Source organism: Tetrahymena thermophila (genome assembly GCF_000189635.1).
Source record: "Tetrahymena thermophila SB210 genomic scaffold scf_8254652, whole genome shotgun sequence".
Lineage (NCBI taxonomy): Eukaryota > Ciliophora > Oligohymenophorea > Hymenostomatida > Tetrahymenidae > Tetrahymena > Tetrahymena thermophila.
Window position 1 is genome coordinate 567,318 of NW_002476420.1, and position 22,030 is coordinate 589,347.

Genomic DNA, 22,030 nt, shown 5'->3' on the forward strand with positions numbered 1-22,030 from the left:
TATTTTTGATATTTTGTTTTAACATTTTTTATATTTTAAAATAATTCTTTTAATTGTTAAATAATTTGAAATAAACAATTTATACTTTTTCATTTTATTTTCGAATCATATATAACAAGTTACTTTTAACTAATTAAATTTACTTGATACATTAAAATAGATAAATTTAATTAACTATAACTAAAAATTTCTCCCAACTTATTTATTGCTAATTTAGTTTATCTAATTTAATTTTCATTCAAGATATAAAGTTATAGTTATAGTGAGTCAGTCATACAGTAATTACTAAATTTTAAAATAACAGCATAAATAAATTATGATCACAAATTAAGTTTCATTTTAATTAAACACTTTAAATTATCTTAAGTATTTACCAAATTTTGTATAATTAAATCAATTAAAATAAAAATATTAAAATCAAATCTAAAAAAACAGTTGAAAAATATGAGAATTATATGCTTAGCTTTAATTGCTTTACTTGCAATATCTGTTGTCTATGCTGATGAAGATATTGATGCTATCAAGGAATGCGCTACTTCTACTGATGCCCAAATGAATTGTGGTGAAGATGAAGATGAGGCCTGTGAAAAAGAAAAGGAAAGATTGGAATCATGCATAGATGCTTGTGACAACGGTTCCTTCGATTAAACTATGTATGAATAAGGGTTATGCTTTTAAAAAAAGTGTACTACCAAAAACTCAAAGCTCAAAACTGCTTTATCAAATTACATTAAATGTTTCCTTAAATTCCCTCCCACTGAAGATAATAAAAATGAAGGCGACAATAAAGGTGAAGATGAAAATAAGGGTGAAGGAGAAAAGAAAGATGAAGGCGTAAATAAGGACGAAGATAACAAGAAAGATGAAGGAGAAAAGAAGGATGAAGGAGAAAATAAGGATGAAGGAAACAAGAAAGATGAAGGAGAAAAGAAGGATGAAGGAAACAAGAAAGACGAAGGGGAAAAGAAGGATGAAGGAAACAAGAAAGATGAAGGAGAAAAGAAGGATGAAGGAAACAAATAAGACGAAGGTGAAAAGAAGGATGAAGGAAACAAAAAAGACGAAGGTGAAAAGAAAGATGAAGGAGAAAAGAAGGACGAAGGAAATAAAAAAGATGAAGGAGAAAAAAACGAGGAAGGAAACAAGAAAGATGAAGGTGAAAAGAAAGATGAAGGTATCAAAAAAGATGAGGAAAATAAAAAAGACAAGGTCGAAGAAGGTCAATAAGGCTAAAAGGGAGATAAAAACTCTAATGATCAAAAAGATTAAAAAGACCAAAATGGTAAACCTACCAAAGCTGAATAAAGTGTTATTTCTGGTGGAAACTCTTTAGTTTTTGCAGTCACTTTAACTATTTTAGCTTTATTAAATTGAGAAATATTTTATCTGTAAATTATTGTAAATACTATATATATACATACATAAGACTTGTGAGAATTTTAAGGTTTTTAAATAAATTAAAAAAAGTATTATTTTGTTAAAGTTGATAAATGGCTAGATTGATGTTTAAATATACAATGATATTTATTAATTTATTGCTAGTAATAATAATTTAGTAGGCAAATGGATATAGCTAACCTTGTATATTTGTTTCGTGTATGTCAATAAAAATTATTTTTTTATCCCCATTAATAATTTAAATTTTAATACAATCCCATTTAAATCTTATGTAAAAAAATTTATATTAGAAAAAGTACCAAATATTGAGCACTTACGCTTTCACAATATAGAAATTTCATAAAATTAAAGAGACATTATAATATAGAGTATAAAATTAAAGAGATATTATAATATAGAGTATAAAATTAAAGAGATATTATAATATAGAGTTAATATTAATTTATAAGTTGTTAATAGTTTTTGAATAAAAAGAGTTGTTTAAATAAGTAACTTACATATTTTAGCAGCAGCATTCTATATATATGTGTAAAAAAAAAAAGTCTAACTCTTTTATATAAAAATTTATATATTATAAATTTCAAAATATTTTATGTTTAATTTCTCTTCAGATAGCATATTTAAAGCAATATCAAAACATTTTAAAGCAATAATTTTGATTAATAATTTTAAAAAATATATTAAATTTTATTAAAGAATACAGCTGCAGTTAATTACCTTTATGTTGTAAAAACTACTTGAATTTCATTTAAAAAGAAAATTGTATAATATGTGAATCTTAATTTATCTTGACATTTTTGCAAGTATTTTACTAACGCTCAATCACTTTATTAAATATAACTTATTGAAATTTTAATTTTTCAAACTAACTCGGAATAAATATTTATCAAAAAATAAATATGCATTGATTACTTAGAAATTGTAACAAAACAAAATTTACTTCTGATAAAATTTGGTAATAATTAATTAAGATATTTCAGTAAAAAATAATCATACAAATAAATATATTCTAAAAGGACTAAAATATAAAAATTATTTTAGAATATTTAAATTTAAAAAAATATTTTATTAATTTTTTAAAAGAATTAAAAAGAATTTTATATTTTCCTTTATTTTTAATCACTAAAATTGAATTTAATGATAGCTTAAATATATTATTAGGTACTAACTAATACTTGCTAACTTACTGATAATTAAATTATCTAAATTGTTCTAAAATTAAATAACTTATTTTAATAATCATTCATTATACATAATAAATTACTAAGATTAAAATAAAAAAGTTTTGGTAATAGTAATGATTTTATATGAATTAAATTATAGATATTTACTGTAAATCAATATATTTACACATAATTAAAATTAAATGATACAAATTAAAGTTATCCAACCCAATAGATCCAAATATATTTATTTGTTTCTTAAACTAATAATTCATTAAAAAAGATAAAAGTATCTGGCAAATAAAAGTTATTATATTTTATTTCTTGCATTTCATTTTTGATTTACAAAATTTTTTTGATTATATATTATTAAGAAATTAATAAGATTGAAAAAATACCATATTAATTAATACTTTAAACAAATTTTTTTATAAGAAGTAACTTATTATGGATATAGAAATTTTTTTTTTTAATTTCACTGTTTTTTAAAATCAGCAAGCTTTTCATTTTAAATTATCAAAATTATTTATATAGTAATAATATTTTAAGCTTTGTATTCAAAATGATCAATTATTTTTAATTATTTTTTTAGGTATGAGTAAATATTATGTGGTACTATCAAGTAAATTCAAGCATTTTTAATTAATTTTATTCATTAAAAATGATAATTTATCTTCATCATATAGTAAAAAATCTTTTAAAAAAATAAACTTTTTTCAAAACATAAGTTTATAATATTATTTCATTGCATATGCATTATGAGTGTTAATAGTTTAATCATGAAATAAATAAATTGAAATAAAACCTCAACCAACAATAAGTGCTCTTAAAAATTTAATAGTATTTATATTTTTAGAGTAATTTAGAATATATCTAATCAAAATTTCATCTTATACAAATAAATAATGCACTCACTTTTTATATTTTATATAAACTGTATCATTAGAAACTATTAATGAACAAGTAAATAAATAATATATTTAAATTAAATATTCATGTACAAATATAAAAAAGTTACTTTTAATTTATTAACTTTATTATATACATTAAAATAGATAAATTTTATTAACTATAACTAAAAATTTATCCCGTTTTATTTATTTTTATGATTTAATATCATCTACTTTAATTTTACTTACAAGATATTACGTAATAGTAAGTAAGAGATTGATAAATTATAAAATAACAGTAAAAAAAATTAAGATTTCTTAGCAAATTAACAAAAGTTTCATTTCCCTTAAATACTTTAAATTATCATTAGTAATTATCAAATATTTTATAATTAAATCAATCAAAATAAAATAATTAAAATTAAATCTAAAAAAACAGTTGAAAAATATGAGAATTATATGCTTAGCTTTAATTGCTTTACTTGCAATATCTGTTGTCTATGCTGATGAAGATATTGATGCTATCAAGGAATGCGCTACTTCTACTGATGCCCAAATGAATTGTGGTGAAGATGAAGATGAGGCCTGTGAAAAAGAAAAGGAAAGATTGGAATCATGCATAGATGGTTGCGACAACGGTTCCTTCGATTAAACTATGTATGAATAAGGGTTATGCTTTTAAAAAAAGTGTACTACCAAAAACTCAAAGCTCAAAACTGCTTTATCAAATTACATTAAATGTTTCCTTAAATTCCCTCCCACTGAAGATAATAAAAATGAAGGCGACAATAAAGGTGAAGGTGAAAATAAGGATGAAGGAGAAAAGAAAGATGAAGGTGAAAATAAGGATGAAGGAGAAAAGAAAGATGAAGGTGTAAATAAGGACGAAGAAAACAAGAAAGATGAAGGAGAAAAGAAGGATGAAGGAAACAAGAAAGATGAAGGAGAAAAGAAAGATGAAGAAAACAAGAAAGATGAGGGAGAAAAGAAAGACGAAGGAGAAAAGAAAGACGAAGGAGAAAAGAAAGAAGAAGGAAACAAGAAAGATGAAGGTGAAAAGAAGGATGAAGATAATAAGAATGGAGAAGGAGAAAAGAAAGACGAAGGAGAGAAGAAGGATGAAGGAAACAAGAATGAAGAAGAAACAAAGAAAGATGAAGGTATCAAAAAAGATGAAGAAAACAAAAAAGACAATGTTGAATAAGGCCAAAAAGACCAAAAGGGAGATAATGGCTCAAAAGATCAAAAAGATCAAAATGGCAAGACTGTTAAAGCTGAACAAAGTGTTATTTCTGGTGGAAACTCATTAGTTTTTGCACTCACCTTAACTATCTTAGCTCTATTAAATTGAGAAATATTTTAATTTGTTAATAATTTAAATAAAATGTACTTGTAAACATACATACAATATGTGTGTGACTGATTATAATTATTTTGAATACTGATAAATTCTACATTCAAAAATTTAATAGAGATAAAGTATTAATGAATCTTATATAAATAAATATTAAACTATTAAAATTAGTATTATTAAATTATGGTATTAATATTTTTATCTTATTCATTTTTTTAAATTTACCAACTGTATATTAAATAATATGCTATTTAGCAAATAATTTTGTAATCTATTTTTAAATAATAGCAATGTTTGTTTTAAATGGTGTGTGTATCTTTTTAAATTTCTAACTCTTAAAATTTTCTGTCAATGTCATTAAATTAAATTTAGCTACCTCTATTTTTTGTACTTTGCTTTATTTTTATTAATATTATTAGTATTACTTTACTAAATAAATAAATAGCGCTTTTTATAAAATATATTAAATTGAAGGTTTATCAAGTTTATTTTTTTGTAATTACTTTATTTTAGATAAGTTCTAAATTTCTAAAAAAATAAATACACCTTAATTATTTAGTAAATGTAATATATCTGATTAAATTTGGTCATTTATGAAGGATGAATTATTAAATTTTGGAAAAAATTAATTTAAAACAGATAAAAATATGCTAGAATGTAGAACAGATAAATGTAATATTGAATATTGAAAACTTAACAAACAAACAAATTTAATTAATTTAAATTAAAATAATTAAATGCATCAATTTAATTTTATTGCGATTCGTGAATAATTTAAATTATTTTCATATATTTGTTCTCATTTATATTTAATTTTAAAAATGAATAAGTTGATTTAAATAAATTTACTAAGGACTAACAATTTAAAGTATTTTTTTCATAATTGGCTACTTGAAATTAATTAAAAAATATAGAGCTTTTTTATTGATATTAAATATGATTAATTAATATGAGAAAACTAGTAATAGTACTTGTTAATAAAAAAGATTATAATCAATAATAATATTTAATACTAATAATCAGCCGACTTAAACTAATTAACTAACTAACTAACTAACAGGCCATTTATTAAAATAAAAATTCTTGACTAAACTAAAAAAAATAAATACACATCTTTAATGCTTATGTTTTTCTATTTTACATATTTTTGCATATTTTTCAAAATATGTAATTAAAAAAGCTTCTATTTTTTTCCTACCTTATTAAAAACATTTTGAAAACTATAAAAAAAAAATATATTTACACAATATTTAATTTTTTATTATGAAATATTTACAGTAATTAAGTAAAGAATTAATATGTCTTATAATAAATAATATTAAGTCTAGTTTGTATTTAATTCAAAATAACTGAAATACATGCCTTTATTTTAGTTCTATTTAAATTAGAACAAATCATAAATATTGAAATTACTGCATTTAAATTATATTATTAGTTCTAATTTTATTTATATCTTAAGTTAATTTCGTCTATTTTTATTTATCTATCTTTCGAGATATTATGTTATAGTCAGTGGATGCTTAAGGTTTATATAACAATATCAAAAATATTAGAATTTTTTAATTAATTAATTAAAGTTTCATTTCCCTTAAATACTTTAAATTATCATTAGTAATTATCAAATATTTTATAATTAAATCAATCAAAATAAAATAATTAAAATTAAATCTAAAAAAACAGTTGAAAAATATGAGAATTATATGCTTAGCTTTAATTGCTTTACTTGCAATATCTGTTGTCTATGCTGATGAAGAATCTGATGCAGTCAAGGAATGCGCTACTTCTACTGATGCCCAAATGAATTGTGGTGAAGATGAAGATGAGGTCTGTGAAAAAGAAAAGGAAAGATTGGAATCATGCATAGATGGTTGCGACAACGGTTCCTTCGATTAAACTTTTTATGAATAAGGGTTATGCTTTTAAAAAAAGTGTACTACCAAAAACTTAAAGCTCAAAACTGCTTTATCAAATTACATTAAATGTTTCCTTAAATTCCCTCCCACTGAAGATAATAAAAATGAAGGCGACAATAAAGGTGAAGGTGAAAATAAGGATGAAGGAAACAAGAAAGATGAAGGTGAAAATAAGGATGAAGGAGAAAAGAAGGAAGAAGGAAACAAGAAAGATGAGGAAGAAAATAAAGATGAAGGAAACAAGAAAGATGAAGGTGAAAAGAAGGATGAAGGAAACAAGAAAGACGAAGGTGATGTGAAGGATGAAGGAAACAATAAAGAAGAAGGAGAAAAGAAAGACGAAGGAAACAAGAAAGATGAAGGTGAAAAGAAGGATGAAGAAAACAAGAATGGAGAAGGAGAAAAGAAAGATGAAGGAGAGAAGAAGGATGAAGGAAACAAGAATGAAGAAGAAACAAAGAAAGATGAAGGTATCAAAAAAGATGAAGAAAACAAAAAAGACAATGTTGAATAAGGCCAAAAAGACCAAAAGGGAGATAATGGCTCAAAAGATCAAAAAGATCAAAATGGCAAGATTGTTAAAGCTGAATAAAGTGTTATTTCTGGTGGAAATTCATTAGTTTTTGCACTCACATTAACTATCTTAGCTTTATTAAATTGAGAAATATTTTAATTTATATATTTAAATAAAATTTACTTGTAAACATACATAAAATATGTGTGAATGACTATAATTATTTTTTATTTGAAAAAGGCTTTATTAAATAAATAAAAAAATTATTTTTGAATACTAATAAATTATAGAGAGAAAAAGTATTAATCATCTGAAATAAATAAATATTAAATAAACTCTATTAAAATCAGTATTATTAAATTAAGGTATTAATAATTAAACATCCTATCCTGAATTTTATCATATTCCTTTTTTTTAATTTAGCCAACTGTATATTAAATAATATGCAATTAAATGAAGATATTTAGCAAATAATTTTGTAATCTATTTTTAAATAATAGCAATCCTTGCTTTTAATGATGTGTGTATCTTTTTAAATTTTTAACCCTTAAAATGTCATTAAATTAAGTTAAGCTATCTCTATTTTTTGTACTTTGCTTTATTTTATTAATATAATTATTAGTAATTTACTAAATAAATAGCGATTTTTATAAAATATATCAAATTGATGGTTTATCTATCCAAGTTCTTATTTTTTGTAATTAGTTTATTTTAGATAATTTAGTTCTAAATTTCTAAGATAATATGCCTTGATTATTTAGTAAATGTAATAAATAGCATCTGCTTAAATTTGGTCATTTATGGAGGATGAAGCATTAACTTCATGTTTAAAAGTAAAGTGGATCCGAGAATCTTGTATTAATTGTACAATTTTATTTCAAAACAAAAATATTTTATGAAAAATATTCAAAATTATTTGCTGAATTCGATCAACTCTTGTTTCATATTTAATATAATAAGCTTTTAATTATATTAAGCTTAAGAGAGCTAAGGTATGCGAAATAATTAGAATACTTCCATTCATCATTCTTCTAGATTAAATGTATTTAATTTCGCGAATGAATACTAATTATTTATCAATAATCAAAATTTTATAAATCTATAATAAATAAATATATATCTTAAAATATTAATTTTAAATTTTATGTGAAAATTATTCTTTTATTAGCAAAATAATATTTTAATTAGTAAAAATTAAATAACAAACGAGCTAATTCATTTTTAATGTTGAAGTATTTACGGTAATTCTGTAAATGCTAGCTAGATAGATATTTCTAATAAAATCTAATACCAAGTCTAGTTAGTATCAAATTTAAATTAACTTATAATTAATCTATGTTTTAGTTCTATTTGGATTTAATCAATTATAATTGCTTATTAATTCATTTATAAATTTTTAATATTTTTGATATTTTGTTTTAATATTTTTTATATTTTAAAATAATTCTTTTAATTGTTAAATAATTTGAAATAAACAATTTATACTTTTTCATTTTATTTTCTAACTATATATAACAAATTACTTTTAACTAATTAAATTTGCTTGATACATTAAAATAGATAAATTTAATTAACTATAACTAAAAATTTCTCCCAACTTATTTATTTATTTATTTATTTATTGCTAATTAAGTTTATCTAATTTAATTTTACTTCAAGATATTACGTTATGGTTATAGTGAGTCAGTCAGTCATTAATTGCTAAATTTTAAAATAACAGTATAAATAAATTATGATCACAAATATAGTTTCATTTTCATTAAACACTTTAAATAATCTTAAGTATTTACCAAATTTTGTATAATTAATTAATTCAATTAAAATAAAAATATTAAAATCAAATCTAAAAAAATAGTTGAAAAATATGAGAATTATATGCTTAGCTTTAATTGCTTTACTTGCAATATCTGTTGTCTATGCTGATGAAGATATTGATGCTATCAAGGAATGCGCTACTTCTACTGATGCCCAAATGAATTGTGGTGAAGATGAAGATGAGGCCTGTGAAAAAGAAAAGGAAAGATTGGAATCATGCATAGATGCTTGTGACAACGGTTCCTTCGATTAAACTATGTATGAAATAGGGTTATGCTTTTAAAAAAAGTGTACTACCAAAAACTCAAAGCTCAAAACTGCTTTATCAAATTACATTAAATGTTTCCTTAAATTCCCTCCCACTGAAGATAATAAAAATGAAGGCGACAATAAAGGTGAAGGTGAAAATAAGGATGAAGGAGAAAAGAAAGATGAAGGTGTAAATAAGGACGAAGAAAACAAGAAAGATGAAGGAGAAAAGAAGGATGAAGGAGAAAATAAGAATGAAGGAAACAAGAAAGATGAAGGAGAAAATAAGGATGAAGGAAATAAGAAAGACGAAGGAGAAAAGAAAGATGAGGGAGAAAAGAAAGACGAAGGAGAAAATAAAGATGAGGGAGAAAAGAAGGATGAAGGAAACAAAAAAGACGAAGGTGAAAAGAAAGATGAAGGAGAAAAGAAGGAAGAAGGAAACAAAAAAGATGAAGGAGAAAAAAAGGAGGAAGGAAACAAGAAAGATGAAGGCGAAAAGAAAGATGAAGGTATCAAAAAAGATGAGGAAAACAAAAAAGACAAGGTCGAAGAAGGTCAATAAGGCTAAAAGGGAGATAAAAACTCTAATGATCAAAAAGATTAAAAAGACCAAAATGGTAAACCTACCAAAGCTGAATAAAGTGTTATTTCTGGTGGAAACTCTTTAGTTTTTGCAGTCACTTTAACTATTTTAGCTTTATTAAATTGAGAAATATTTTATATGTATATTATTGTAAATTCAAAATGTATACATACATAAGACTTGTTAGAATTTTAAGGTTTTTAAATAAATAAAAAAAATAGCAGAATTGTTTTATTAAAGTTGATAAATAGCTAGATTAATGTTTAAATATATCATAATATTTATTAATTCCTCACTAGTAATAATAATTTAGTATGCAAATGGATATAGCTAACCTTGAAAATTTTTTTTCGTGAGTAGGTATGTGATTTTTAGTTTACATGTTTATTAAATATTATTTTTATAATCTCCTTTAATAATTTAAATTTTAATATAATCCACATTTAAATCTTATGTATAAAATTTTATTTTATAAAAATTACCATATTCTCTATTGAACACTTACGTTTTCACAATATGGAAATTTCATAAAATCAAAGAGATATTATAATAGAGAGTATATAAATTAATTTATAAGTTGTTAATTGTTTTGCAATAAAAAGAGTTGTTTAATTAATTAAGTAACATATTTTAGCAGCAGCATTCTATATATTTGCGTAAAAAAAAAAACGACTGACTCTTTTATTTAAACTTATTTATATTAAATTTCAAAATATTTTATGTTTAATTTCTCTTCAGCAAGCATATTTAAAGCAAAAATCCTTTTAAAGCAATTGTTTTGATTAATAATTAAAAAAAATATAATTAAATTTTATTAGAGAATACAGCAGCTGCAATTGATTACTTTTAAATTGTAAAAACTACTTAAATTTCATATAAAAAGAAAATTGTATAATATGTGAATCTTAATTTATCTTGATATTTTTACAAGTATTTTACTAACACTCAATCACTTTTATTAAATATAACTAATTGAAATTTTAATTTTTGAAACTAACTTGGAATAAATATTTATTAAAAAATATGCATAGATTACTTAGCAATTGTAACAAAACAATATTTACTTCTGATAAAATTTGATAATAATTAATTAAGATGTTTCAGTAAAAAATAATCAAACAAAAATAAAAAAAATTATTTTAGAATATTTAAATTTAAAAAAATATTTTATTAATTTTTTAAAAGAATTAAAAAGAATTTTATATTTTCCTTTATTTTTTATCATTAAAATTTAATTTAATGATAGCTTAAATATATTATTAGGTAATAACTAATACTTGATAACTTGCTGATAATTAAATTATCTAAATTGTTCTAAAATTAAATAACTTATTTTAATAATCATTCATTATACATAATAAATTACTAAAATTAAAATAAAAAAGTTTTGGTAATAGTAACTATTTTATATGAATTAAATTATAGATATTTACTGTAAATCAATATATTTACACATAATTAACATTAAATGATACAAATTACAATTATCCAACCAAATAAATCCAAATATATTTATTTGTTTCTTAAACTAGAAATTTATTAACAAAGATAAAAGTATCTGGCTGGATTTATAGGAATAAAAGTTATTTGTATATTAATTGCTTGCTTATTATTTTTGATTTACAAAATTTTTTTGATTTAATATTATTAAGAAATTAATAATATTAAACAAATAACATATTAATTAATACTTTAATCAAATTTTTTATAAGAAGTAATTTATCATGGATAGAGAATATATAATTGCACTGTCTTTTAAAAATACCAAGTTTTATTTTTAATTATTTCTTTAGGTATGAATACATATTCTATGGTACTATAAAGTAAATTTAAGCATTTTTAATTAATTTTATCCATTAAAAATGATAATTTATCTTCATCATAAAATAAAAAAACTTTTAAAAAAATAACCTTTTTCCAAAACATAAGTTAAATAAAATTTAATATAGTATTATTTCATTGCATATGCATTATGAGTGTTAATAATTTATTCACAAAATAAATAAATTGAAATAAAAATTAATTTATTTTTTTAAATAAAACCTCAAAAAAATATGTGCTCTTAAAAATTTAATAGTATTTATATTTTTAGAGTAATTTAGAAATATTTCTAATCAAAATTTCATCTTTTACAAACAAATTATGCGCTCACTTTTTATATTTTATATAAACTGTATCATTAGAGACTATGAATAAACAAGTAAATAAATAATATATTTAAATTAAATATTCATTAAAATAGATAGATATTTACTTAACTATAACTAAAATTTATCCCGTTTTATTTATTTTTAATTTTTTAATTCATCCAATTTTATTTTACTTACAAAATGTTACGTAATAGTAAATTAGAGGTTGATAAATTATAAAATAACAGTAAAAAAATGCTATCAAGAAACCAAAAACTAAAAGCTCAAAACTACTTTATCAAACTACATTAAATTTTTCTTAAAATTCCCTCCCACTGATCCACTGATGATAACAAAAATGAAGGCGACAATAAAGGTGAAGGTGAAAACAAGGATTAAGGAGAAAAGAAAGATGAAAGTGTTAATAAGGACGACGAAAACAAGAAAGATGAAGGAGAAAAGAAGGATGAATGAAACAAGAAAGATGAGTGAGAAACTAAAGATGAAGGAAACAAGACAGATGAAGGTGAAAAAAAGGGTGAAGGAAAGTCATTAAATAAGTTAAGCTTTTTCTATTTTTGTACTTTGCTATATTTTATTAATATAATTACTAGTACTTTACTAAATAAATAGCAGTTTTTATAAAATATATCAAATTGAAGGTTTATCAATTCAAGTTCTTTTTTTTTAATTAGTTTAATTTAGATACTAAATTTCAAAGATAATATGCCTTGATTATTAAGTAAATGTAATAAATAGCATTTTCTTAAATTTGGTCATTAATGAAGGATGGAGTATATTAACTACATGTTTAAAAATAAAGTAGATGCGATCTTGTTTCATATATATTAAAATAAACTTTTAATTATATTAAGCTTAAGAGAGCTATAAATTTTTAAGGTATGCGAAATAATTAGAATACTTCCATTAATCATTCATCTAGATTAAATGTATTTAATTTCAGGAATAATAACTATTTCTTAATAATTAAAATTTTATAAATCTATAATATATATATATATATATATATATCCTTAAATATTAAGCAATGTCAACCCAAATTTCTTATTCAAGATTTATCATTTTCCATATTATTTAACTCTAATTATACAATAGAAAACATACTTAATTTTTTAAATATGGGGGTGTTTACAGTAATTAAGTTATGAATTAATATATCTGATAATAACTAATATTAATTAAATATAGTTCGTATTAAATTCAAAATAACTGAAATATATATATATATATGCCTTTATTTTAGTTCTATCTAGATTTGATCAATTAATAAATTTTCTCAATATATTAGTTCTAATTTTATTATATCTTAAGTTAATTTTGTATATTTTTATTTATCTATATTTCGAGGTATTATGTTCTAGTCAGTCAGCGAATGCTAAAGTTTTATATAACAATACCAAAAATATTACTATTTTTCACTCAATTAATTAAATAAAGTTTCACTCTCCTTAAATACTTTAAATTATCGTTAGTATTTACCAAATATTGTATAATTAAATCAATTAAAATAAAAATATTAAAATAAAAACTAAAAAAAACAGTTGAAAAATATGAGAATTATTTGTGTTGCTTTAATTGCTTTACTTGCAATATCTGCTGTCAATGCTTAAGATAATGAGTTTATTTAGTGTGTAGGGAAATCTATAGCTTAAATGAGGTGTACAGATAATTAAGATACAGCCTGTAATAATAAATTTAATGAAATCTCAGAATGTTTTACTGGTTGCCATACTACTTTTCCTACTTAATATTTTGAATAAGGGCAATGCGTTAATCAAAAATGTACTTCCGACAAATAAGAGTTCAAAACTGGTTTATCTGATTTAATTAAATGCTACTCTAAATTCTCTCCCACTGGAAATAAAGATGAAGGTGCAAATAAGGACGACCAAAAAGACTAAAAGGGAGATAATAGCTCTTAGGATCAAAAAGATCAAAATGGCAAAACAGCTAAAGCTGAACAAGGTGCTATTTCTGGCGGAAACTCATTAGTTTTTGCACTCACTTTAACTGTTTTTGCTTTATTAAATTGAAAAATATTTTTTTTTAGAGATTAATTTAAAAAAGTAAACTATACATTGAGTTTTTTTAAGTTTATGTGGTTTTTGTTAGTTAATTTTTTAGCCAATCAAATTAATAACTAATATTTATTTAAAATAATTTATTAAATATATCTTAAAGATATTATATAGGTTATAGTAAGACTTGTATGAATTATTATAACATGATTATATAATCATTGAATTAAACTCATTAAAAAATAATCATTATGATTATAAATAAAATTATTGTTATTCTAAAAAATTTATTTATTAACTATTCTTAATTGATTATTTGTAAAAAGAATACGGCGATTATGATCTTTATTATTATTTTAGAAATTTATATTAGTTATAAGATTTTTTTGAAGAAAAAATTCATTTTAGAAAAACAAAATTAACATAAAAATAATTTATAAAATTAATTAAAAATGTATTTACTGAAAGTTATAATTTAAAAGATTTTTTTAATGAAATGATAGTTTAGAATTTTTAAATTTAAAAAATATTTTATTGAATTTTTAAAAAAATTAAAAATAAATATATATTTTCATTTATTTTTTTATCACTAAAATTGAGTTTAAAAATAGCTTAAATATATTATTAAGTACTAACTAATGCTTGCTAATTTGCTGATAATTAAATTATCTAAAATGTTCTAAAATTAAATAACTTATTTTAATAATAATTATACATAATAAATTACAAAAATTAAAATAGAAAATTTTTGGTAATAGTAACTATTTTATATGAATTAAATTAAAGATATTTACTGTAAATCAATATATTTACAGATAATTAACATTAAATGATACAAATTAAAATTATTGGACCTAATAGATCCAAATATATTTATTTGTTTCTTAAACTAGAAATTCATTAAAAAAGATAAAAGCATCTGGCTGGATTTATTGTAATAAAAGTTATTATATATTAATAGCTTGCTTATAATTTTTGATTTCAAAATTTTTTTAATTATATATTATTAAGAAATTAATAAGATTAAAAAAATACCATATTAATTAATACTTTAATCAAATTTTTTTATAAGAAGTAATTTATTATGGATAGAGAATATATATATATATATATAATTGCACTGTCTTTTAAAAATAGCAAACTTTTCATTTATTTTAAATTATCAAAATAATTAAAAAAGTAATAATATTTTAAGCTTTGTATTCAAAATGATCAACTATTTTTAATTATTTTTTTTAGGTATGAATACATATTCTATCGTACTATAAAGTAAATTAAGCATTTTTAATTAATTTTATCCATTAAAAATGATAATTTATCTTCATCATAAAATAAAAAAACTTTTAAAAAAATAACCTTTTTTCAAAACATAAGTTAAATAATATTTAATATAATATTATTTCATTGCATATGCATTATGAGTGTTAATAATTTAATCATAAAATAAATTGAAATAAAAAATAATTTAATTTTAAATAAAATTTCAACCAATAATATGTGCTCATATAAATTTAATAGTATTTATATTTTTAGAGTAATTTAGAAATATATCAAGTCAAAATTTCATCTTATACAAACAAATTATGCACTCGATTTTTATATTTTACATAAACTGTATCATTAGGAACATTAAATAAACAAGTAAATAAATAATATATTATAATTAAATATTCTTGTAAAAACTTAAAAAAGTTTTTATTATTAATTTATAAACTTTGATATTATAATTAAAATAGGCAAATTTAATTAACTATAACTAAAATTTATCCCGTTCTATTTATTTTCAATTAATTAATTTCATCGAATTTTATTTTACTTACAAGATATTACATAATAGTAAGTAAGAGATTGATAAATTATAAAATAACAGTAAAAAAATGCTATAAAGAAAAGTATACTACCAAAAACTAAAAGATCAAAACTGCTTTATCAAACTACATTAAATGTTTCTTGAAATTCCCTCCCACTGAAGATAATAAAAATGAAGGCGACAATAAAGGTGAAGGCGAAAATAAGGATGAAGGAGAAATGAAAGATGAAGGTTTAAATAAAAACGAAGAAAACAAGAAAATAAAGAAGAAAAGAAAATTGAAGGAAATAAGAATGAAGAAGAAACAAAGAAAGATGAAGGTATCAAAAGGAATGAAGAAAACAAAAAATGCAAGGTTGAAGAAGGCCAAAAAGACGAAAAGAGAGATAATTGCTCAAAATATCAAAATGGTAAGACTCTTAAATCTGAACAAAGTGTTATTTCTAGTGGAAACTCACTAGTTTTTGCTCTCACCTTATCTAATTTAGCTTTATTAAATTGAGAAATATTTTAATTTATATATTTAAATAAAATTTACTTGTAAACATACATACAATAGGTGTAAATGACTGTAATTATTTTTTATTTGAAAATGGCTTTATTAAATAAATAAAAAAATTATTTTGAATACTAATAATTATAGATGAGAAAAAGTATTAATCAATCTGAAATAAATAAATAAATATTAAATAAACTCTATTAAAATCAGTAATATTAAGTTTTAAATAGTGTGTGTATAGATTTTTAACCCTTAAAATGCCATTAAATTAAGTTAAGCTATCTCTAATTTTTGTAATTTGCTTTATTTTATTAATATAATTACTAGTAATTTACTAAATAAATAGCGATTTTTATAAAATATATAAAAATGAGGGTATATCAATTCAAGTTCTTTTTTTTTAATTAGTTTATTTTAGATAAGTAAGTTCTAAATTTCAAAATAATATGCCTTGATTATTTAGTAAATGTAATAAATAAATAACATCTGCTTAAATTTGGTCGTTTATGAAGGATGAAGTATTAACTACATGTTTAAAAATAAAGTAGATGCGATCTTGTTTCATATTTATTAAAATAAGCTTTTAATTATATTAAGCTTAAGAGAGCTATAAATTATTAAGGTATGCAAAATAATTAGAATACTTCCATTCATCATTCATCTAGATTAAATGTATTTAGTTTCAGGAATAATAACTATTTCTTAATAATTAAAATTTTATAAATCTATAATAAATAAATATACTGTCGTTTCTCATTAATTAACACTAAAAAAAAAAACCTTTTTCCTCAATATTGGGTGTTAATTAATTAACTTTATTTATACAATAGAAAACATATTTAATTTTTAATTATGAGGTGTTTACAGTAATTAAATTATTAATTAATATATCTGATAATAACTAATATTAATTAAATCTAGTTGGTATTAAATTCAAAATAACTGAAATATATATATGCCTTTATTTTAGTTCTATCTATAATTTATTCAATATATTAGTTCTAATTTTATTATATCTTAAGTTAATTTTGTATATTTTAATTTATCTATCTTTCGAGTTATTATGTTCTAGCTAAAGTTTTATATAACAATACCAAAAATATTACTATTTTTCACTCAATTAATTAAAGTTTCATATTCCTTAAATACTTTAAATCACCATTAGTATTTACCGAATATTATATGTTAAATCAATTAAAATAAAAAAATAAAATTAAAATCTAAAAAAAAACAGTTGAAAAATATGAGAATAATTTGCGTTGCTTTAATTGCTTTACTTGGAATGTCTGTTGTCTATGCTGATTAATAAAAAGAGCTTATGAAATGTGTATCGCACGCAACCTAATGCTATAATAGTTTGTAGAAATGAGGAAGATAAAGCCTGTTAAAAAGAAATTTCTCCAGTATCTCAATGTATTTTTGGTTGTAATAAAACTAATTCTACTTATGAAAAAGGGCAATGCATTAAAAATTAATGTACTACCGAAAACTCAGAGCTCAAAACGGCTTTATCTAATATTGTTAAATGCTTTGATAAATTCGCTCCATCTGAAAATAAAGGTGACAATAAAGATGAAAGTGTAACTAAGATCAAAATGGCAAAACTACTAAAGCTGAACAAGGTGTTATTTCTGGCGGAAAATCATTAGTTTTTGCATTTACTTTTGCTGTTTTTGCTTTATTATATTGAAAAATATTTTTTTTTTAAGAGATTAATGTAAAAAAACAATAAAATAAGTTTATTTTAAGTTTATGTGGTTCTTGTTTATTTTTTAGCCAATCAAATTAATAACTTTTAAAAATAAACAAATATCATCTCTAAATAAATTTGATAGTTTTAATTATTAAAAATAAATATATTATTTAATATGTATGTCTAAAATTTTTAACTTTTTAAAAAACATTTTGGGTTTTAATTATTTTTATTATTATTAAATTACTAAAAAATATAAATGATTTCATGTCTTTAAAAATAAATTTATAGTAAAAATTAAACTTTTAGAATTTCAGTAAAAAACAAACCATTTAAATACAATATTGGTTGATATAAAAAATAGAAAAGTATGAAATATTTTTATTTTTTTTACTAAATATTTATTATATTTTATGGAGTGATTAGTAAAAATTTAAAATAACAGTAAAAAAAATACTTATCAATCAATTAATTAAAGTTTCATTTTATTTATTTATTTTTCGTATTTTTAAATTGTTTCATGGTTTAATCAATTAAAAAAAAAAAATTATAAATAAATCTAAAAAAATAGTTGAAAAATATGAAAATTACTTGCTTAGCTTTGATTACTTTATTTACAATATCTTTTGTCTATGTTGATGAACAGTCTAACCCTGTCAAAGAATGTTCTCAATAAACTGAAGCTGAAATTAATTTTGTTGAAATAGAATTGTAAAGATTGGAAAAACACACTGGTGATATACAATAGTTTTAATCTTATTTTGTATGAATAAGGACTATTCTTTAAAAAAAAATACTACCAGAAACTTAAAGCTAAAAGCTGTTTTATCAAATAAGTTACACTAAATGTTTTTTTTAATCCTAAATGAAGATAATAACAAAAAAGGTAACAAGAAAAATGAAGGTGAAAATTAGGATAAGGAAAAAAGAAAGATTAAGGAGAAAATAAGGACAAGGGAAACAAAAAAGATGAAGGAGAAAAGCAGATCTTAGGAAACAATATAAATGAAGAAAATAAAAGATGAAAGAAATAAGAAAGAAGAAGAGAACAAGAAAGATGTAGGGTATTTAAAATAAGTTGAAAATAAATAAGACAAGGTAGAGAAAAGTTAAAAGATTAAAATGGTGAGAAGAACCCTTAAGACAAAAATATTAAAAAGATAAAAATAAAAAAGTTAAATAGAATATTTTAATGAAATGATAAGTTTAAATCTATAGTCTATGAAAAATTTTGGAAAATAATTTTATGTTTTAAATTTTTTAGAAATCCATTCGTTTGTTTGTTTGTTTGATTAAAATTACTTATAATTTTTGACTTTATGGTATAAAAAAATTAAATAGAATATTTTTTGTGATCAGCAAGATGCACTAAAAATATCTATTTATTTATTTGAAGTATAAGCTAAGATTATATGTTTCTAAGTGCTAGATTAAATTCATATGTAGTTTATATTTTTAAAAATACAGGATTTAAAATGGATTGAAAAGTACTGTTTTAATGAACTATTAAAAATAAGAAGACCTTATTTGCTATGCTTGAAATATGTAAAACTGTAGGAGTTATAAAGCAAGTTCATTATAAGAAAAATAATAAAAATATTGATTTGATCAAATTTGCAAATTTTATTAATTAATAGTGGAAACAAAGCATTAATTAAAAAATATCAGCACCTAATATAATATACAAACAATAACAACTTAAACATAAAAGATACAAAAATTTTAAAATTAATTTACAGAAATGGCTAACTCTTAAGATTAATCTGTTTAGCACAAGGAAATAGAAGTATAGACAACACCTAGAAATAATTCCCTTTAATAAAATTAGCATTTGCTTGATTAAAATGACATGGTAATACAGGATTAGAATAATCACCACTAATATTAAGAGAATCATAATGAGCAATAAGATTTTCAGCACTAAGATAATTCATTAGAAATGAATAACTTCGAATATAAATCATATTTGTAAATAAATTGAAAGAGTTTTAATGCTCTGACTAATTTTTAAAGCCTTCTTTAATTTAAATACTAATTACAGGAATCCTGATTAAGCAAAATCTCCTAGCCAATAATAGTAGGCATCTGCAGCAGCACCATAAGTTATAAAAAAGAAATGTGAAAATTGCACAAGTGGTTAAGTAGCTTAAAGGCTAAAGCAACAGTAAATAATTAATTAATCAATCATTTGAAAATCTTGATTTAAACGAACTGGAATTTGATTAGATCACTATTTGTTTAAAGTGGAATGATTGAACTAAATAAAATATGACTTAGTTTAAATTCAAAAATTTTACAATAGAAATTAATATTATATACTAAAATCTTTTAGATTTACGAAATATTTTTATTGATAGATAGTAAGAAGTGCACAAACTAAAGATATAAAACGATAAGTTATTAGCTTAACTTAGGCAAATGAGTATTCAATTAGATGAAACTTTAGAGAAGTTTAAAGTAAAAAAGAATGAAAAGCCAGCATTAAATTAAGAATAAACAAGAAGTATTATTTAATTTTCTATAATAATAATAATAATAATAATAATACTTTTCTTCTCTTTATAATATAGGGGACGTCAATGAAAGTGAGTTAGAAAATGCTAAATAATAATTAGAGTTTTATACGAAATAAATAGCAATGTATGCAAATTAGGATTAAGAATTTAGTTCCAACAGGTACATATATTAATCATATTAGAATTTAATTTTAAAAAACCTAATAAATTTTTTATTTTTATTCTAAACAGAGTTAATTAATGGTAGTAATCGCTGAAAGAAATAGATTATTAATTAAATGAGGCTAAGGTGTTCAATAAAAATTTGCTTTATATAAAGAGAGAATAAGAAAGGACTATGCAATCAAATAAAGAGAGCACCAAAATTAAAATGCTTAGAGATGAAACTATGCATTTAAAGAGTCTTATCAGAGAAGCTAGAAGGGTTTTAAAAGATAATGAAAAAGGTTTTAAAAAAACATAAGAACACACTGAAAAACTTAAATTAAGACATGAAGAAGTGTGTAAATAATTTGGTGTTCCTTTTGCTCCCTTTGAAAGTTTGGCAAAAGTAATTTATTTTAATTAAAGAAGTTGCATTTTAAGATAAAATTTCTTTGTAATCAAGGATGAAAGAATAGAAATTAAAATAGAAGATGAAAAAGACAAAGGCAAATTTCACGTGCTAAAAGTAAAAAGCATTTTATTTTTCTATTTTATGAATGAAAATACAATAAATTTATTAATTATTAAATTAGATCAATGAAGAGAATATTTTTAAATTGTAGAATCACTTAAAAATCGTAGATGATAGCATAAATGCATCAAAAAAACAATTTAAAGTTGATATTAAATAGTAATAAAAAATATTAGATCATGTATCTAAAGAAAAATAAGATATATAGGTTTAGCTAGATAGAAGAGAAAAAGTAAAATTTGTGAAAATATTCAATTGATATTAAGTTTTTGTTTATTTTTTTACAGGAATTGCAAGAAGCTTATGACAGCTTAAATAACTTTAAAGCTATTGCATCTAATAGTACTTCAAATTTAAACGGCTTAAAGGTAATAGAAGCATCTAAACCTACTAAATCGGGTTCATTACAAGTAAAAATAATTACAAATTATGAATGAAAATTTATAATATTTTAACATAAAATGATATTTAGGTTATAGCTCCTTATGTCAAGAAATATAAAGTTCAAAAAAACGATTTAAAAGGATTACCTCTTAATGACAAAAATTAATTAGCATCAAGATGACATTTTGATAAAAACTATAAAAAAAATTGAATATTTATTCAGTATTATTTATTAAATATTAAGTTATTTCAAATTTATCTTTTAAATTAAGAGATAGCTTGAAGCAATCACTAAAAATAAATAAAAATTCTAAAAGCTTAAAATAATTTGATTCAAAATAAAAATTATTTAATTTTAGTTTTAATAAGCAGATTTTAACATTAAAGATTAATCATTTATTT

At 21.0% G+C, this 22,030-nt stretch overlaps 8 protein-coding genes across 8 annotated transcripts; all 8 read left to right on the forward strand. All coding sequences in view use genetic code 6, as the record gives it.

Moving 5' to 3' along the window:
- Positions 1 to 444: 444 nt before the first annotated feature.
- TTHERM_00383530 (hypothetical protein) lies at positions 445 to 1,374 on the forward strand (the record flags this gene model as incomplete). Its single annotated transcript, XM_001015538.1, has 1 exon — positions 445 to 1,374. One exon carries the CDS (start codon positions 445 to 447, stop codon positions 1,372 to 1,374), a length of 930 nt encoding a protein of 309 aa, XP_001015538.1.
- Positions 1,375 to 3,899: 2,525 nt separating this feature from the next.
- On the forward strand, positions 3,900 to 4,802 carry TTHERM_00383540 (hypothetical protein; the record flags this gene model as incomplete). The annotated part of the gene is made up of 1 exon (XM_001015539.1): positions 3,900 to 4,802. One exon carries the CDS (start codon positions 3,900 to 3,902, stop codon positions 4,800 to 4,802), a length of 903 nt encoding a protein of 300 aa, XP_001015539.1.
- A 1,692-nt stretch (positions 4,803 to 6,494) lies between these two features.
- Positions 6,495 to 7,379, forward strand: TTHERM_00383550 (hypothetical protein; the record flags this gene model as incomplete). Its single annotated transcript, XM_001015540.1, has 1 exon — positions 6,495 to 7,379. The coding sequence occupies one exon, from the start codon at positions 6,495 to 6,497 to the stop codon at positions 7,377 to 7,379; it is 885 nt and encodes a 294-aa protein (XP_001015540.1).
- A 1,717-nt stretch (positions 7,380 to 9,096) lies between these two features.
- Positions 9,097 to 10,008, forward strand: TTHERM_00383560 (hypothetical protein; the record flags this gene model as incomplete). Its single annotated transcript, XM_001015541.1, has 1 exon — positions 9,097 to 10,008. One exon carries the CDS (start codon positions 9,097 to 9,099, stop codon positions 10,006 to 10,008), a length of 912 nt encoding a protein of 303 aa, XP_001015541.1.
- A 3,574-nt stretch (positions 10,009 to 13,582) lies between these two features.
- On the forward strand, positions 13,583 to 14,065 carry TTHERM_00383580 (hypothetical protein; the record flags this gene model as incomplete). Its single annotated transcript, XM_001015543.1, has 1 exon — positions 13,583 to 14,065. The coding sequence occupies one exon, from the start codon at positions 13,583 to 13,585 to the stop codon at positions 14,063 to 14,065; it is 483 nt and encodes a 160-aa protein (XP_001015543.1).
- A 1,568-nt stretch (positions 14,066 to 15,633) lies between these two features.
- Positions 15,634 to 16,732, forward strand: TTHERM_00383590 (hypothetical protein; the record flags this gene model as incomplete). Its single annotated transcript, XM_001015544.2, has 4 exons — positions 15,634 to 15,691; positions 15,921 to 16,270; positions 16,420 to 16,431; positions 16,706 to 16,732. The coding sequence occupies 4 exons, from the start codon at positions 15,634 to 15,636 to the stop codon at positions 16,730 to 16,732; spliced, it is 447 nt and encodes a 148-aa protein (XP_001015544.2).
- Positions 16,733 to 18,632: 1,900 nt separating this feature from the next.
- Positions 18,633 to 19,592, forward strand: TTHERM_000383599 (hypothetical protein; the record flags this gene model as incomplete). The annotated part of the gene is made up of 3 exons (XM_012797536.1): positions 18,633 to 18,786; positions 18,924 to 19,116; positions 19,520 to 19,592. 3 exons carry the CDS (start codon positions 18,633 to 18,635, stop codon positions 19,590 to 19,592), a joined length of 420 nt encoding a protein of 139 aa, XP_012652990.1.
- A 69-nt stretch (positions 19,593 to 19,661) lies between these two features.
- TTHERM_00383600 (hypothetical protein) lies at positions 19,662 to 21,809 on the forward strand (the record flags this gene model as incomplete). Its single annotated transcript, XM_001015545.2, has 9 exons — positions 19,662 to 20,020; positions 20,094 to 20,216; positions 20,410 to 20,555; positions 20,623 to 20,728; positions 20,800 to 21,118; positions 21,176 to 21,238; positions 21,306 to 21,476; positions 21,532 to 21,654; positions 21,717 to 21,809. The coding sequence occupies exons 1-9, from the start codon at positions 19,794 to 19,796 to the stop codon at positions 21,807 to 21,809; spliced, it is 1,371 nt and encodes a 456-aa protein (XP_001015545.2). The 5' UTR covers positions 19,662 to 19,793.
- Positions 21,810 to 22,030: the final 221 nt, after the last annotated feature.